The following is a 13177-nucleotide window of genomic DNA, read 5'->3' on the forward strand; positions in this document are numbered from 1 at the left end:
TAGATGAATCAAACAATAATTGAAGATACTAAATCATCATAACCAAAAAGTTGAGCCTAAATTCTTCATTATTGTGGTAGTTAGTTCAGAAGTGAAAGGACCCAGATCCACCGCTAGTAGATATTGTCCTCTTTGGGCTTTTCCTTTCGGGCTTCCCCTTAAGGCTTTAAAACGCGTCTACCAGGAAGGTTTCCACACCCTTATAAATGGTGGTTTGTTCTCCTCCTCAACCAATGTGCGACATCACAATCCACCCCCCTACGGGGCCCAGCGACCTCGCTGGCACTCTTTCCTTCCTCCAATCGATGTGGGACCGCCCCCAAATCCACCCCTCTTTGGGGCCCAACGTCCTTATTGACACACCGCCTCGTGTCTACCCCCTTCGGGGAACAGCGAGAAGGCTAGCACATCATCCGATGTCTGGCTCTGATACCATTTGTAACGACCCATATCCACCGCTGGTAGATATTATCCTCTTTGGGCTTTCCCTTTCGGGCTTCCCCTCAAGGCTTTAAAACGCGTCTACCAAGAGAAGGTTTCCACACCTTTATAAAGGGTGGTTTGTTCTCCTCCTCAACCAACGTGGGACATGACATCAAGCTCAATTCGTCCTATTCTCATCATCCTATTCTCATCATGGAGTTAGTAACCTAATTCATTAGAGAGAGAGAGAGAGAGAGAGGGCAGAATGCTGGCAGAGACCTAATGATAATGACAAAGTGGAAATAATGATGGGATCATCATAATCATTCAGTATCAAATATATAAACCATCCAATTGGATATAATTTACATTCCCCAAATCTAAAAACTCAAGGACAACTCTTTCTGAAATAAACTTTAACAATCAAATCTCAATTTCATCTTATTGAACCTTAACATTGAATAAGTGGTGAAATCAACCTCTTTGAACCAAGACACAGAGCAATCAGACAATAAAACATCTAAATCAAGCTACAAAACACACAAATCCCACAAAAATACAGACTCAACCATGAACAGAACACCCAAACAATGCCCAGATCCAATATCAGAATAGCCAAATCCAAAAGAAAGAGGAAGAAGAAAGCCTATGATAACCAGAAAATCAACCCTCACAGAGACAGCATATGGCATTAATTTCACCACTTATTCACGCTCGGAGTTCAATTGAATGAGATTGAGAGTTTGAGGTTAAAAACAAATTTCCCCCAGAAAAATCAACAGAGGGAAAGGGAAACGCTACTCTGTCAAAAATCATAGCAGTCGACATGCTCCATAAATAGTATATATACTGATCTAATGCTTCCTCTATGCCTGCCATTTACCAAAAATTTCATTCGCAAACAAATGAACACCGCCCCCCCCCCACACAAAAAAAAAGACCCAAAGGAAAAGCTTACCAACATTTCACATTCTTCAAGATCATGCAGAGTATATTTACAGGGAATAATATGCTATCTATGTGTTTGAATGGCCAACCCTTTTACCCGAGTGTTATGCTACGAAACTACACCGAGAACTCTTATCAGATCAGACTTCTGTTCTGTTGTAAGCCTTGATGGATACTTGACATCAAACTTGATTCTCAAATTTCCCTTCTTCCCAAGTTCCTTAGAGATTGGCATTCCTTCATTTGCCAGAACCATCTCATCACCAGGTTTGACAATATCTGTTATATGGATCATAAGATTCCTTCCATCCAGAGAAGTAAGTTCAAGAGTTTTACCTGTGAGTGATTCCAGCAATGTTAATTCACGGTTCACTAGTAGATCATTCCCATCCCTCCGGTATATAGCATGTGGTTTCTCATCCACTACGAATATAAGATCTGCGGGAATGATGCCTGGCTCCTGATTTCCCTTCTGAGGAAAAGTAATCTTTGTCCCTTTCTTCCACCCGGGTTTTATATCAATTGTCAATATCTCTTCAACCGTCCGGGACTTGCTGCAGAAGAGATTTGATCAACGTCAGATCAGATATAAACCTCGAGGCAAATTCTTTCACAACAGGATAAAATATATCACACTTAAGCCTGACAAACATTACTAAAAAACCACCAGTACTCATCCAAGGTATAGTTTCAATCAACTACATTAGTTGGATCTGGAGACAAAAGGATGACATTTCTAAACTTAGCTGTCACAGAAGGGAGAAGTCAATTGATAGCCATCCCGAAGCATGCATGTGAGACAATTGCAACGCCACCAAGGCAGAAAGAATACACGATTGTTCAAGAACTTGTATCTATACTCTGAGACTCGTTACCATGCCTGCATACGCCTTAGACTGAATATAGACACGGTAAAATAAATGGTTCATGCATTTGAAGAACTGATAACCGTTCAATATGTTAAAACTAGACAATTTATCTTCATAAGAACAGCTGATATCTTTTATACCCAAAATTAGCCTAGTTATTGAATCCACGAGTGTGGTAAGTTCAAAGTAACTATGGAAAACAGTGTAGGAGATGCGAAAACCGGTCATCTATGATATGTTATCTGATAATAACAAGGATTTAAACTTCGAACCTTGTAGAAAATGCACCTAACAGTAAAATGGTTGACTCTCACAAAATGTTTTCAAAGGCCAAAGGCAGCTTCAAAGGATCATTCTTAATAGTATTGGTTTATGCTTAAAAAAATTGCCTTTAGCATACTTTTAATCCTTCTAGGAGTAGACAATAAACTAATTTAACTCTTCTTATACCATTATACAAGGCCGAAGGACTCAAAACCTCCCAGCCTTAATGTGTTCATAAGGAGGCACAAGCTTCTTCCACAATAGGCTATGATCCCAAGGAATAACTTCAAGGCTAAAAATTTGTCTTGCCCCAAAGAGAGGTATAAGCAAAAATAACTTCATAAAACATTGTTAACATATATTAGGCTCGAGAATTATTCGAGGAATGTATAGAAACCCAATGTACAAGGTCGGTCAGCCTACCGAGAAGTCAACTACGATCAAATCACGTAATTCTAACAGAACGAAAAGGGGGCTAAAGGACAATCAGTAGTAGAAATTCTTACTGCCAGCATGAACAATTGACAGGTGACTCCATCTCAATAGACATACAAATTCTTCAACCTTCTTTGAGATAGAACTCCATTGAAAAAGCAAAGGGGTCACCGTCAAAACACAGGCTCTTATCCAAAGAATTCAGTAACCACATACAATCCACAAGAGAGGGTATGCAATGAAGAACAACCCAAATACCAAATTAAACATGCAAGCTTGATTTTGTTCTATAAGAATCATAAACAACACAACACTCAGTTGAAAATGGAAAGAGGCAAATCAAAAAGGCACATACCCAGAGGCATCATACACGTTCCTCGAAATCCTCATCTTCTTCTTAGCGCCTTTGTAGAGCTCCTCCAAGCTACAAGGCAACGTATTCTCAACAGCAGCAGCCTTCCTCCCACGAGCACCACTCCCATTCTCCGTCCCATTCTGAAACCTAAAAAACGCATCCCTAGCCCCTCTGCCCTTCCCTCCCCCCTCGCTATTACTCCCTCCACCACCCTCCGATCCAAAAAATTCGGCGTAAATATCATCCGCATTCCTAGGTTTAAACTTAAATGTCGAAGTATTAGGATGCTGGCGTTGAAAATGCTGGTAAACCGGAGTATACGTGGAGGAGGACGTCGCTTGAGGTGTAGGCGGTGGAATCTTACCGGACTTGAGGGTTTCTTCGCCGTAAAGGTCGTAGATCTGACGCTTCTGAGGATCGCTAAGAACATCATAAGCCTCTGAAATTTGCTTGAACTTGGCCTCAGCTTCTTGTTTGTTTGCTGGGTTCTTGTCTGGATGCCAAAACAACGCTAATCTCTTGTAAGCTCTCTTCAAATCTTCATCGCTAGCGCTTCGACTCACTTTCAGAATGTTATAGTAATCCTTCCCCATAGCTCTGTTTCTCTGTAAAGAAGAAGAAAAATTCGTCCCTCTTTCTCTCTTCTTCTTCTTCGTCGTCTTCGCTCTCTCTCTCTCTCTCTCTCTGCGGGTTTTGTGTTTCTCGCCGGAAATTGGGAAGAAGCAAAAGTAGCCGTCGGATGAGTAACAGACAGAGAATCCAGCTCCGAATCTGACGGTTATTTGGAAGGAATTAATGTAAGAAAAGAATATTGTGTCGTGGGACCCACGACAAGGTGAATTCGGGTTATTACCCGTTAAGGGGGCGCGAAACCCGACCCGGTTTAGGTTGCTTTACTTTAATATTAAATTAATAAAAATATTCTTGAAAGATCTCTCAAAGTTTCAATTATAAGTTTGGTTTGAAATAGGATTTTTAAAACAAAATATTAAATATATTTTTTAATTTCTTTTTAATTTAAGAGTATTTTGTACATTTATATGAATTTTTTTAAACCTAAACGACCAATTATGAGATCATATAGACATCGATGTTTAATTTATGACTTAGATATCTCTTATTTTCTAAGTTTTAGTATGATACTTACGAGACCATGCGATTAGCATTTCAATAATATTTTCTTCTTCAAACGTATTGATTTGACCCCATAAGCAGGACCACTATCCCACAGCTTGCCACCCGAAGTTAAAAGTTTTGAGATCTATTAGACACTCTAAAAAATTACGAGACCAAATAGATAATAACGTAAAAAATATCTAATGATATATAGATTATAAAATTTTCAAATTTCCATGATGATCTGAGATCTAATGAAATTGAACAAAAAGCACTGATTATTTGGGTAAGGAAAATTTATGGCTGAGAGTAAGAAGTGAGTAAAATCCACAAGTTTCAGTCGGTGGATAGCCCTATTGAAAGTGATAGAAATAACAAAACTTTGAATACAAACCATCATTAATGGGGTTGATTTTACTCCACCTTAAGACACATTAACCTGGCAAATGTCGATCCAAATGTCGAGGATGGTCAGGAGAAAGTCCTACATGGATTTATAAGTAAGGAATATACCTCTATTGGTACGAGGTCTTTTGAAAAAATGCAAAGTAAATCTACGAGAATTTATGATTTTCAAATGTCGAACAAAGGGTGTACGTCGTTCGATGACTCAAAGTCGACAATATCATACCATTGTAAAGGCCTGTGATTTCTAACACCAAATATGAGATGCATGAACCTAAGGGTGTCATCTAAAATCATTAAATTTGGAGTGTTTCCAATCTGTACAAACAGAAATCATTAAATTTTTTTGCTCAAACTCAGATCCCAACAAGCAATTCTACCATCTTCTTCTTCTACTTCATCTTCTTCTTCTTCTTTTTTTCTCTTTGGTGTTTATGTTTTTACCCTTCTTTCAAAGTTACGAAGGTTCAGTAAATCATCACAGGTAAATAATGTAAGAAAAATATACAGGTAAAAAGGATTTCAGGGGTAAAATGTCTATTTACTGTACCTCCATGAGATCCAGGAGAAGATTTGCTCCAATGGTGGAAGAAGCTCATCCTGGTACATATAAATCTTGCCGTTTGAAAACTAAGATCAGAAAATGAATTTACTTCACACCACAACGGCTTTTCCTGTGATCCCATCATGAAGTTGCAACGATCCGTCTTTCATTAGGTTCAGACTCAAACTCTTGAACCTTTCTCTTGAGTACTGCCTTGATGCCTTTCGCCAATCTGTTCCAGTTTTCATCATGGCCACGAACTCGTCGTAACTTATTCGTCCGTCCTGAAAATTAGTAAACACTGATCATACACGTTGTTGTGCAATAGCTCCATTAAAATTACAGTAATTATCTAGATGAACAGGACTCTCGACTCTCCACAATGGTTTGATATTGTCCACTTTGAGCATAAACTCTCATGGGGCTTTGGGCTTCTCCAAAAGGCCTCACACCAATGTAGAGAGTATTCATTCAATGGTTTGATATTGTCCACTTTGAGCATAAGCTCTCGCGGCTTTGCTTTGGGCTTCTCCAAAAGGCCTCACACCAATGGAGAGAGTATTCTTTGATTATAAACACATGAACATTTCCTAAATTAGGAGATGTGGGACTTTCATCATCCAACACTCCTATCCCCTCTTGAGCTTTTCGACGAACAAGTTGTGAAGTAGTTGCCATAATTTTAATAGCTATTCTTTATTTTCAGCCCAAATTCACTACTAGCCGATATTGTCCGCTTTGACCCGTTATGTATTGCCGCACGCATCTGTTAGAGAGAGGTTTCTACACCCTTTTAAGGAATGTTTCGTTCTCCCCTCCAACTAATGTGGGATCTCACAATCCACCCCCTTAAGGATCCAGTGTCCTCGCTGGCATATCACTTCATATCTGGCTCTGATATCATTTGTAACTGCCCAAGTGCTAGTAAATATTGTCCGCTTAGGCCCGTTACGTATCATTGTCAGTCTCACAATTCTTAAATGTGTCTATTAGGGAGAGATTCCCACGTCCTTATAAGGAATGTTTCAATTTTCCTCTCCAACCGATGTGGGATCTCACAATCCACCTCCTTTGTGCACACATCAGCTACTCTCATGAGACAACTATGTAATCGTTGGGATATTAAATTAGGTTGTTATTGGTCTTATTGATAATGGCGATTTAATTTTGTCTCTAAATTGATATACCTAAAGTAGAGCAAACACAAATTGTGTTTTTCTTTTGGTTTATGGGAGAATCGAGTCGAGAGATAGAAAATGAGTGGACTAGAAGTCTCACCTTATCTGTGTCAACCTCGCGCATGATCTCATTCAGCACATCACTATCCGTTTCACTTGCTTCATCCGCTAAGGCTTTCCGTAGCTCATCTAATTCAATGAATCCACTTTCATTTTTATCAAAAAACATAAATGCTCTGCGAAAATGCTCGTCATTTTCCATCCTCTGCAAGTGGATTGTAACTGCTACAAACTCTCCATAATCCAGTACACCATTACCATCAACATCAGCCTGTCAAGAAGAGACGATAATTCATAATATGTAATATCTGTTAGATGAACACAACTCTACACAATGGTATGATATTAAGCTCTCGTGGCTTTGCTTTGGCTTCTCCCAAAGGCCTCATACCAATAGAGAAAGTATTCTTTGATTATAAACCCATGATTATTCCCTAAATTAACCGAGGTGGGACTTTCACCATCCAACAATATCAATGTAATTCTAACTTAATTCAAGTAGAAGAAAAGTTTGCATCTCTAGTTATCAGTCAGCATTTCACGTCAAATGTTCGAAGATAAAAATGGTTGAAATGAATTCCTATTCCAACAGTACATTAGGAAAGAACATGGGGAAGAACATTGCGATTTGGAAACACAAGATCAGGAAAAGTAATAATTGGAAAGCTCACGAATCATTCAAGTAAAAAGAGTAAGCATAGATTAAGCATACTCAGGGATAAACTTGAAACCATAAAACAAATTCCAGACTGCATTTTAGAACATAGAAATTTACCACTTCCATGAGCATTTTCATCTCGGGCTCACCCAATTGTGAGCCGACCTTTTTTAGCCCTGCCTTCAGTTCCTCAAAAGATACCTTCCCATCATTGTCGGTGTCCATCAAAGAAAACATATCTCTGATCACTTCAACTTCTTCAACAGATAAGTGCACTGCTATCACCTAAACATATTAGAAATTCAAGTATCTCCTAGTTAATATGAATTCCATCACTGTAATAACAAGCAGTAATTTTTTTTTTTAAGAGTTCACCAACGACCCTTAATGTACGTGCATGATGTCTTAACCAGTTGATACTCAAGATGGCAATACCATTCAGTAAAATTCAAAGGACAATAATATATCACTTTAAGGCTTACCCTTAGGGCTTTCTTTTTGAACCTATTCATAACAGAGAACTGCTTGAGCCTCATCCTTACAATATCCCCTAGTGGAACATTTGGAGCTTTCTTTGCATTTTGTAACCAAGGATGATCTGCAATTACGATGAGAAAGCAGTAAGAAGATAAAAATGGAATTCATGCTGCGGAAAAGATGGTGCTAAGTGACATTGTTTTGCTAAATGACATGCTGTAATGGTTGGATAATTCAGCCAGGAACCAAACTTCCAACTTAGGGAAAATGATTATATATCTGTATTGAACATGATAATAAAGCAAGATTGGAGTACGGCAATCACAATCATGAAGGAAATCTTTATTTCCATGAAAAATACATAGAAACAGATTCTCTAATCTCCAAATAATAGAGATGTCTGACATGACATCAAAGGAAGCCAAATATATCATGTTAAAAAGAATACAGACTAGACAGGTGCCAGACTGATTCAAAGCTTGACCAATGAATCGATATTGCTTTCTAGTTTTTGCTCGTAAATTTCATTGGGGCACACGCACAATAAACCAACTTTCTATGTCTGCTGAATAAATCAAACAGTACCCAGAATTGACCAAGTCAGCCCTTAACAGCTCCCACCAATAACTAGTTGAAACAAGAGGCATTTCAGAAATAAAAAACTAACCCAAGAAAGGAACTTATCATTGAAAAGAGAAGCAGCAGTAAACTAGCAAATGCATTAGTTTGGCCAATAGAGTAAAGGAAAAATTCTAATACTTTGAAATTTCGTATTTACATCACGTGATAGAGAACAATTATTAAAATGAAACAATGATATTTATTGGTAATTAAGAGAGATAATTGATCATGTTGTCTATATGCTGTTCCATGTCACTCGATATACCAACAACATCTTCACTATGCCTATAACAACCTAAGCTCACCGCTAGTAGATATTGTCTGCTTTGGCCCTCGTCGTCAGCCTCACGGTTTTAAAACACTTCTGTTAGGGAGAGGTTTCCACACCCTTGTAAAGAATGCTTTGTTCCCCTCTCCAACTGATTCAGATTTTACAAATGCCCTTTTCTAATAATTTGACTATGATGGTAAAATTGCAAAACTTAGCTCTTCAAGTACTAATGGTACTGAAATCTAACTTGTAGTTGAAACCAATGATAAAAACCATGAGAAAAAGTAACCATAGGATTCACTCTACAGGAACCCACCCATGGGGATTTCGTACTTCAACCGATAGCTTCAATGCCCATGCAAATCAGTATGATATGCTTAAAAAACGACCTGAATGATAACTATGAGAGATGCAGTGAAATAGAACACAGTAAACAACGAATCATTTTTTGTTGGAAAAATGGTGAAAAATCATATATTTCACCGTTTGATCTAGGGATCTAACTGATTGCAGCTACGCTCAATCTTCACTCAATCATAAAATGTAACCATTCAAGCCCACCGCTAGTAGATATTGTTTTATTTGAACTAGGGATCTAGCTGATTGCAGCTGGACTGAAATGTAACACCCCAAGCCTATCGCTAGCAGATACTTCAGGTTTTTCCCTCAAGGTTTTAAAACGCGTTTGATAGAGAGAGATTTCCACATCCTTACAAGAAATGTTTTATTCCACTCTACAACTAACGAAGGATCTAACATAAGAACTGAACCAAAGATCTCCGGATATGTCTCGTTTCAGGCACTCAAAAATAAGTTATAAACATCCCAAGATGAGAAAAATACATTAAACCCAGACTCAAGATTCAGAGGGAAAAAGAGAAAGAGATAGCAATAGTTGCAACTTCATAGTCATAACTCGACTAGCAAAATGTCTGAATAAACAGAGCCAAGCTACTTACCAAGCACCTGCTGAGCAGTTAAGCGCTTTTTAGGATCTGGCTCCAACATCTGCTGGACAAGGCTTTTAGCACTCTCTGAAATATGTGGCCATGGTTCCCTCTTAAAATCAAGTACGCCCCTCAAAATTGTCAGAGCTACTCCTTGTTCAGTCTCTAAGAACAGATTCCCAAAATAGCAACCATTAAAAAACATAACCATTTAACTGATCTTGAAATCAAATGAACTTAGATTTGGACAGGACTAAAAATAGCAAAGAACACCATGTTACCAGCCCAGAATGGAGGAACCCCGCACAACAAAATATACAATATCACACCAGCACTCCAAAGATCAACCTCTGGTCCATAGTTTCTTTTCAGTACTTCTGGCGCCATGTAGTATGGACTTCCCACTATCTCCGTGAACTTCTCCCCTAAAATCCCGTAACAATAAAAGAACTTATGATTCAGCAACAAAATCAATGAAGAACCCCACGAAATTAATAGCCATAGATTCAGAGGAACTTAAAAGAAAATTGAAGTACCAAAATCAGAGGCCAACGAATTTACCAGGCTTGAAGAACACAGAGAGACCGAAATCAATCGCTTTAAGCGGTGAATGTTCCTTCTTGTTTGCATACAAAAAGTTCTCAGGCTTCAAGTCTCTGTGCATAACACCATTAGCGTGGCACATCCTTACCACTTCTGCGATTGTTCTCGCAACGTTTGCTGCAGCGCGCTCGGTGTAGTGTCCTTTAGCTACAATCCGATCGAAAAGCTCACCTCCCGCACAAAGCTCCATAACTAGATGAACGTTCTTGCTGTCCTCGTAGGTCGCTTTAAGCTTCACTATATTCGGATGCTCAGGCAAATTCGACATTATAGCAACCTCTCGTCTCACATCCTCTATATCCACCGCAGTCCTCAGCTTCCTCTTTGAAATCGATTTACAAGCCAAAGACTCCTTCGTCTCTTTATCGGTACACAGGTACGTGATCCCGAACTCTCCACGGCCAAGTTCAAGCCCCAGTATATACTTATCGCTGATTCGCGTCCGGTGACTGAGCGGCATCACATCTTTCAAAACCCTAAGCGGAGCCGGCGACCTAGCAACAGAATCCCGAGAGTATGGATTTGATGATTTGCGGTCTTCATCATTCTTCTTCCGATTCACCGACGAGTCGTCCTCTGTAGTCTCCGGCCTCACACACGCGTTACAATTTCCCATACTCCAACAAGAATCACAAGAACAAGTTCCTCGTCCTCGATCCCCGGTGAAAATTCGAGTCCCCTGCGGTCGTCGCCGTGGATACAGTCACCGCCGGCGAGTCAGGTAGTTATCGGCGAGGAGATAAATGTAGGAGAGAAAGAAAACGCGGGGTCGGTTGAGAAATAAATAAAGTATTTTGAAAAGAAAAAAAAAAAATCATTGTAATGATTTCTAATTATTAGAATATTCGTTGAAAAGGGCAAATTGGGAAGACGACGAATTATTATTTGGAGTAATTACTTAATTAATTAATTTAAATATTAGTTTTACTATTTCATATATATTTTTCTTCTTTTTTATTACGCGCTTGATATTAATTTTTACAAATTTTGGGATTTTTTAAAATTAAATTAAACTTTTTTCCCTCTCTCTCCTCCTCACATATTTTTCTTATTCTCGGGGCTCTATGGCAGCGGAACAACGATTGTGCAGCACTTGTTCTAACCTAACGAACAAGTCAACCGTGAGAAATTCGAACTTCACAGACAACATCGGCCTATGCTCGAGCCTCAAGTCACGTTTGCGAAAAATATTTTAGAAAACATAAGCAAGAAAATACGTTCGAAAACAATTTGAAAAAAAAAAACAATGTTATAAGCTAAAAGTGATTAGGCAGTAGCAACGACGACTTTGATGGCATATAACCGAGTAAGAAGAAGTGACAACTAATCATATCTATTTATAGTACATTTTAGCCATTATAAGTGTAGACATGATTTTTCTGAACCGCCGTACACCTCCATGTTGACACAATAATAATAGTAAAAAAAGGTTTTGGAATGGACATGCAGTCATAGACAACATATCTTGGATTAACATGAGCAGGATATCCGTCGTGCGCCCACCAGCAACATGTGCTCATGATTGTAACACTCTGCTCGCTCGTCTATGTTCGAGTCTTGTAAGCAATGATAAAAAAAACTATAATTCCTTGTTTACACTAAGACTTTAGATTCGATTGTTCGTCTTTTTATATAACGAGCTCTCGTGACAAATGAAAAGTCGTTTTTTTTCTTGTTAAAAAAATTATTGGAGTCGATAATAATATTTGTCTCATTTATTGTAAATAAAAAATTAATCATTTATTAATGTAGTTAGCAAAAGGAAACAACATAATTAATATTTATGACTTTTAATTAATAAATTAATTAATTATTTGAGCAATTGGTATTTTAATACTAGTTTGAATTACTTTATATTAAAATTTTATTATTTAATTAATTCATATAAACTTACATTATTCTCTCTGTTGGGGTAAATCTCAGCCGTCCATCTTGCAAAATATTGTTGGTGAGATTGATGAAAGGTCAAGATTTACCGAGTGATTGTTGAAGTGGTTCACCAGCCGAGGGCTTTAAGGACATTGACCAATTCGATTTTTCCTAGTCCAAAAAAACATCTAAATTATTTTAAATGAATAATTATATTAATTAATAAAACTCCAATGTGGTAGGTTGGTCCATTATATAATTAATTAATTAAACTCCATAATTTGGTAATTTCTATAACCATTCGAAAATAGAAAATCATTTAAATTTTATTATTAAAAATTAATTATTTAATTTTTAAAAAATAAAATTATTATCAAACAGGTTACGATAGAAACCGTCTAAGCTATCGAGCATATTCTGACAGGAGACGGGGAAAAGACTTTTATGTTGGTCGATAGAACGAGAAAAAGATAATGAAGCTTTGTAATTTCTTGATCATTAAGCCAATTTAGTTGAAATTTTTGTATGATTGCAAACCCAAAGTCAACAAATATAATGAAGAATTTCTTTTTTTTTTTCCAACCTCTTTAAAATAATGTTTTTTTAATATTTTTTATGCTATAGTTTATATTTTAAAAAAGTATAAATATATATATATATTTTTGCTATAAAACTACTTTATTGTAAAAAAAAAAAAACATTTTTTTTATAATTTTTTAAATTTAAATTTGAGCTCTATTTAAATTAGTTTTTTAAAAAATAAAAAATATATTTGCATCTTGTTTTTATTTTATTTATTTAAATTATTATTTTAAAAGATTAAGTGACGGAGAGATTTGAATATTTGATGTTTTAATCGGTAATATATATCTCCTAATATTAAGTAAGTCAAGCTTATTTTTTAAAAAATAAAATAAAATAATTATTTTATTTAAAATATAAGTTTTTAATAAAAAAATATTAAATTTTGTTTATAATGAAGACGGTGGTTGGAACTAAAAAATAGAGAGAATTCTGCACTATTATAAGAATGTTCCGTTCTCCTCTTCAACAGATGTGGAATCTCACAATCCTCCCCTTTGAGAACCTTGCTGCCACAGATGTGAGATCTTACAATCCACTCATTTGAGAACC

The 13177-nt window shown here is 37.1% G+C and overlaps 2 protein-coding genes across 6 annotated transcripts; both read right to left on the reverse strand.

Annotated features, from left to right (window-relative positions):
* Positions 1 to 714: 714 nt before the first annotated feature.
* On the reverse strand, positions 715 to 5426 carry LOC111457033 (dnaJ homolog subfamily B member 4-like). Of its 3 annotated transcripts, XM_023099155.1 has the most exons (4): positions 5366 to 5426; positions 3295 to 4065; positions 1708 to 1925; positions 715 to 1608 (listed from the first exon to the last, which is right to left on the reverse strand). In XM_023099155.1, the coding sequence occupies exons 1-4, from the start codon at positions 5422 to 5424 to the stop codon at positions 1481 to 1483; spliced, it is 1176 nt and encodes a 391-aa protein (XP_022954923.1). In that variant the 5' UTR covers positions 5425 to 5426; the 3' UTR covers positions 715 to 1480. The 3 variants fall into 3 exon arrangements, with proteins under 3 accessions (XP_022954923.1, XP_022954922.1, XP_022954921.1); XM_023099154.1 differs by lacking the exon at positions 5366 to 5426 and having other exon boundaries at positions 715 to 1650; XM_023099153.1 differs by lacking the exon at positions 5366 to 5426 and having other exon boundaries at positions 715 to 1925.
* Positions 5076 to 10963, reverse strand: LOC111457032 (calcium-dependent protein kinase 10-like). Of its 3 annotated transcripts, none has more exons than XM_023099149.1 (8): positions 10133 to 10790; positions 9853 to 9996; positions 9584 to 9736; positions 7738 to 7853; positions 7373 to 7540; positions 6638 to 6868; positions 5366 to 5643; positions 5076 to 5260 (listed from the first exon to the last, which is right to left on the reverse strand). In XM_023099149.1, the coding sequence occupies exons 1-7, from the start codon at positions 10788 to 10790 to the stop codon at positions 5470 to 5472; spliced, it is 1644 nt and encodes a 547-aa protein (XP_022954917.1). In that variant the 3' UTR covers positions 5076 to 5260; positions 5366 to 5469. The 3 variants fall into 3 exon arrangements, with proteins under 3 accessions (XP_022954917.1, XP_022954918.1, XP_022954919.1); XM_023099150.1 differs by having other exon boundaries at positions 5076 to 5263; XM_023099151.1 differs by having other exon boundaries at positions 5076 to 5643; positions 10133 to 10963.
* Between the last annotated feature and the right edge of the window lie 2214 nt (positions 10964 to 13177).

This window comes from Cucurbita moschata, unplaced genomic scaffold, assembly GCF_002738365.1.
Source record: "Cucurbita moschata cultivar Rifu unplaced genomic scaffold, Cmos_1.0 Cmo_Scf00019, whole genome shotgun sequence".
NCBI lineage: Eukaryota > Viridiplantae > Streptophyta > Magnoliopsida > Cucurbitales > Cucurbitaceae > Cucurbita > Cucurbita moschata.

Bases quoted from the DNA above. Each gene is read 5' to 3' on its own strand.
- LOC111457033 (XM_023099155.1), bottom strand. From the start codon at position 5,424: ATGTACCAGGATGAGCTTCTTCCACCATTGGAGCAAATCTTCTCCTGG. The intron at 1,926-3,294 runs GTATGTGCCTTT...TCTCTTCTGCAG, and splicing joins AACGTGTATGATGCCTCTGG to CAAGTCCCGGACGGTTGAAG. The intron at 1,609-1,707 runs GTAAAACTCTTG...TGGCAAATGAAG, and splicing joins ATTGCTGGAATCACTCACAG to GAATGCCAATCTCTAAGGAA.
- LOC111457032 (XM_023099151.1), bottom strand. From the start codon at position 10,790: ATGGGAAATTGTAACGCGTGTGTGAGGCCGGAGACTACAGAGGACGAC. The intron at 9,997-10,132 runs GTAAATTCGTTG...ACGGGATTTTAG, and splicing joins CTCTGTGTTCTTCAAGCCTG to GGGAGAAGTTCACGGAGATA. The intron at 6,869-7,372 runs GTAAATTTCTAT...TCTTCTTGACAG, and splicing joins TGAAAATGCTCATGGAAGTG to GCTGATGTTGATGGTAATGG.